Genomic DNA, 4,651 nt, shown 5'->3' with positions numbered 1-4,651 from the left:
GTGATCACAACTACCATGGGACACTTGCCTCCACCTTGATGGCACACTGTCCAATGGCCCGCACGGCTCTGCGCACAAAGTCGACATCCACCTCTGTGGCATGTTCCTTCAGTTCTGCCAGAACCTGTTAAAAATCCATGAAGTGAATAATCATTAAGGATTCTCCAACAGCAATTTCATGGCCTAGGTTTTTCTGAAGGCCAGATCTTAAGATCTAAGTTATTAGATCTTAACTTGAATCTACTTTAAGTCTGACCTGAGCAATGTTGGCTTGGGATGCCAAACGAAGTATGATGTCCAATTTCTCTAGTTTCACATAGATGGGATCATTGTACGTCACAAAGAAAACTTTGATCTGCTTCAAGATTTCAGGCCTGTGGTACACAGAAACACAAGATAAGGAAGATGAGGCATATATTGATATTCCTTCTGAGTCTGCATTAATACCTAACCTGTGCTTCTCTGCTCTCCATTCACACACTCCACTCCAGGGAAAAAAACTCACAAACTTCCTCTACATCCCTCTAACCAGATCCATCTGGCAGACTATTTTTAAGGAGTAAAGTATATATTGCCAAGAAGAACCACTGGAAGAACAACAACCTGATCTAAATTACAGCCTGAACCATATTAAGCAGACACTAGCTATCCTACAACTAAGAGTTCCTTCAGAAAAGAAACTAAATTGTAGAGCAACACCAGGCATTCATTGTAAGAACACTCTAAAATCAACTGTTAGCCTCCTGACCCTGGGCAAGTTGCTCTACCATACAGTATTTTCATTTCCATACATTAAACAGAGTTTTAACACAGTCCTCTTTAATAATGATGTTATTAAGTTTAATTCAAAATTACAAACACTTTAATCACCAATTCATTTTTTCCCAACCTTTTCTGGATGATCAGGTTGATGTTTCTCAGGGCGACGTACTGCACCTCGGGCTCCCCAGACAGCAAAGTGACAAGTGGAGGGGCCAACTTCTTCAGCAGCATATTGTAGTAGTCGGAGTCCTTGGGTAACAACTCTAGAAATTTCATTAGGACTTTTACTGCTGAAAGCACCACTGCTGAGTTGGCGTGAGATAGCCGAGGAGTTACCCGCTCACAGATACTGAGGACAGAAAATGAAAATTAGTACCTTAAATTATAATTTCTTTGCTCAACCCAATCTATAAGGTAATGTTCTCAGAGGTTCCCATGGCCCAGGTATAAAGAAATTAGAAAATCAGTTAGAAAAGTCAAAACTCCATACATAGGTAAATTTGGGATCCAACACTGCGGACGCCTCAAACCTAGCAAACTACAAACAGAGCAGGGATATCAGAAGACTTTAGGAAACCAGCAATAAGGGATGTTCAAACTGGAAGGGAACTAGCCAATACCCCAAACACCTGAAGGTCACACCATTTACCTTCCTATTTTATAGTCCTCTCTGTCTCCCCATATTATGTAAGGGCTCCCTGCCTCACAGCCCATTTCTCCTCAGCCTATAGGAAGTCAAATTAAGCATTCTGAGAGTTATTTCATAGTGAGAGATATCAACCAACTGTGGCTGAAGTTTCACTGTAAGATGCAGAAGGAGATGGGGTGACAGGGAAAACCACCCAACCTCTTGCATTCAGCATAATAAGGGAATCTCGGGAAGGGTGTTTGTTTGTTTGTTTTTAACAACACAACACCACTGCAATACTCTCTCAACCTCATCCCCTTCTCCTAGTCCCTGCCACCTACACTTAAATGTCTCATAAAATATAGAATATTTAGTTATCCATTGAGGGTTCTTCAGAAATTAACCTAATTTTGATAGCTCTTAGGCAACGTGAGTGGCTAGCTGACTCAGTTAAGGACACAAGGTAAGTAAGTTGTGTTTTTCTCCCTTCCTCCTGTATCTACTTGGCTGACTCCCTGACCTCCTTTAGGTATTTATACAAATGCTACCTTCTCAGGGAGACCTTTCCTGACCACCCAGCATTTGTTAGATCTCCTCCTTACTTTATCTTTCTTGTTAGCACTTATCATCATCTGACCTATTATATGCTGTATTACGTATACATATTATATATACTTCTGCCCTATCCCTCAGAATAAGTGTTCCATAAGAGCTATGATTTTTGTCTGTCCACTGCTATATCCTCAGAGCCTAGAACAATGCCTGGCATACAGCATGGGCTCAATAAATATTTGCTGAGTGAATGAGTAAGTGTGAGATGTCAATGACCTAGAGAAAATAAAATTGTATGTAAAGTTCTTTCCAGAAGATATTTGTACTTTCAGTGATGGAAAGAAACTATCAGGGTGAGCTTTGGTTAAATCCAGAGGGAACAATTTCCCAGACAAGTGAAGAGCACTTACATTATAGTAGCTCGAGCTTTAGCCGGGCAAGGAAGGTTCCTATCTACCATAATTAAAATGAAGAGCCAGGGCTTCCCTGGTGGCGCAGTGGTTAAGAGTCCGCCTACCGATGCAGAGGACACGGGTTCGTGCCCCGGTCCGGGAAGATACCACATGCCGCGGAGCGGCTGGGTCCGTGAGCCATGGCCGCTGAGCCTGCGCGTCCGGAGCCTGTGCTCCGCAACGGGAGAGGCCACAGCGATGAGAGGCCCACGTACCGCAAAAGAAAACAATAATAAATAAAATAAAATGAAATGAAGAGCCAACAATTCTTCAGAATTATTTTGCCTAGTACAGTGCCTATATACACAAAATGCTCAATAAAAACTGATGATACTTCCAATTCTGTAAACTAAAATGTATGTATGTGTATATGAAATTTAGTAGTCACTATCTGATAGTCAAAGAAAATCTGCAACACTAAAGTGGTAGAGCTGAGCAGAACAATCCAGGTGTGCCTTCCAAAATCTTCTCCAAATTCAGACTGATGAGATTCCTATATCTAACGGAAGACATCATACATTTTGCTGGCTCCAACACAGTTTCTCTAGTACTAATTATAGGTATAAGGCAGCTCAATAACTAGTATCAAGCCACTTACTATGTATCTAAAAGAACGAAAATTTTGTTACTACACTGAGAGACACTCAAAAAACCTTTGTTTGCCAAATGGCTAGGAATTGCTGTATGGGAGATGTGAGACCATGATGAGGGAGAGTTTTTCAGAGGGTTGTAACTATACTGTTCAAAGAAGAAATGAAAAATACACATCTCCTCTTAGGAAGAGCTATTTTTTGCATGGTTTACTCTACCACCTAAAATGTTCCTAAATACATTGAGAAAATACCACAGGATAGCAATATATATCCCATAAGCCACTGCTTTTCCCAACATAACAGACCCTTATTCTAATACAGACTTACTAGAAATTATTGAACCGGGCAAGACTCCTAGATACTATCCAGAAAAACAGACTGACCTCTGAGCCTCCCGGTCATCTTTAGGGTTGTAATTAGACAGGCAGTCCAGAATGAAAATCTGGCCCCGTTCGGTACACTCATTCAGGGCTGTCAGTAGCTTATTAATGTTCTGTGGATTCAGATCGAGTAAGTTGCTGTTTGGGTCAGATTCACTGATTTCAGATAATGCTGCTACAGCATTACCCACCACCTGGGAAAGAAGCAGATATGACCTTGATTTGTCAAGAACAGTACAACTATTTCTCTGGATCACTTCATAGATCTCAACCCATAACCGTTCCTGAACATTTTACGCAGTCAGCTAGAAAGAGATACACTGCTTTCAAAATGTATAATAAACCACCAATGATGGCATATATAGCTTCCTCATGGTCAAGCAACACAGAATTAAAACAATTCACATATTAGCAGAGAGTCCCTCATGATTTACTATTAAAACAATAATAATTTTAATAGTAGTCAACACTATCAGTAGAATTAAGACACATGAACAGCTGGAAAAGAAGTGAAGGTTAGGGACTTCCCTGGCGGTCCAGTGGTTAAGACTCGTGCTTCCACTGCAGGGGGGCATGGGTTCGATCCCTGGTTGGAGCACTAAGATCCCACATGCCTCGCAGCCAAAACATGACAAAAAACACAAAACAGTGAAGTTTAAATATGAAACATGTACATTAGGCAATGGAAAGAAAAATCTAGGCCAAACAATTTTATAGGTGTATGGGCGTGCATGTACTGGGGGGTGGGGAGGTGATACTTCAGGTGTCAATCACACCTTAAGTCTCAGAGTAAGAAAATGTGACCCTGAAACCATAGTTCACTGTAACATGATGTTAGGAAAGCACAGAATCTCCATGAAATTCAATTTCCTCATCTGAAAATGGGATAATTTAATCCACCTCACAGATTAGCTTTAGTTTGAGGATAAAATCAGATGACTTATGTATAAGTGCTTTCTGCAAAGCCTTATACAAAGTTAAGGTGGCAATATTACCATAATTCATCAAGACTAAGTTGCATAGTTTTTCATATTAACATCTCTGAAGTTGGGATATATTTAATAATCAACGGCATGTCAGTTTAATAGGAGGTATTTTTCTTTCTACGTAATACAGGAAATAATAATGCATCTTAGAATCAATGAAATATGGTACCTCAAATGTATCCTTAACTCAGGCAGTATGATAAATGAAAAATTGCTACCAAATATAAGAAGGTACACTTGTTGCGTCCGGAGCCTGTGCTCTGCAATGGGAGAGGCCATAACAGTGAGAGGCCCGCGC

The 4,651-nt window shown here is 40.5% G+C and overlaps 1 protein-coding gene across 1 annotated transcript; it reads right to left on the bottom strand.

The window, feature by feature from the left end:
* Window positions 1-14: 14 nt before the first annotated feature.
* LOC113617123 (AP-2 complex subunit beta-like) lies at window positions 15-3,660 on the bottom strand (the record flags this gene model as incomplete). The annotated part of the gene is made up of 4 exons (XM_027100410.1): window positions 15-124; window positions 257-374; window positions 890-1,111; window positions 3,371-3,660. Coding segments are annotated over 4 exons (740 nt in total), but the record flags the coding sequence as incomplete, so codon positions are not given.
* Between the last annotated feature and the right edge of the window lie 991 nt (window positions 3,661-4,651).

Source organism: Aethalodelphis obliquidens, unplaced genomic scaffold (genome assembly GCF_003676395.1).
Source record: "Aethalodelphis obliquidens isolate GAN/ISIS:26980383/991018 unplaced genomic scaffold, ASM367639v1 scaffold1933, whole genome shotgun sequence".
In the NCBI taxonomy this organism is placed as follows: Eukaryota; Metazoa; Chordata; class Mammalia; order Artiodactyla; family Delphinidae; genus Aethalodelphis; species Aethalodelphis obliquidens.
This window is presented reverse-complemented; position numbering and strand designations above follow the sequence as displayed.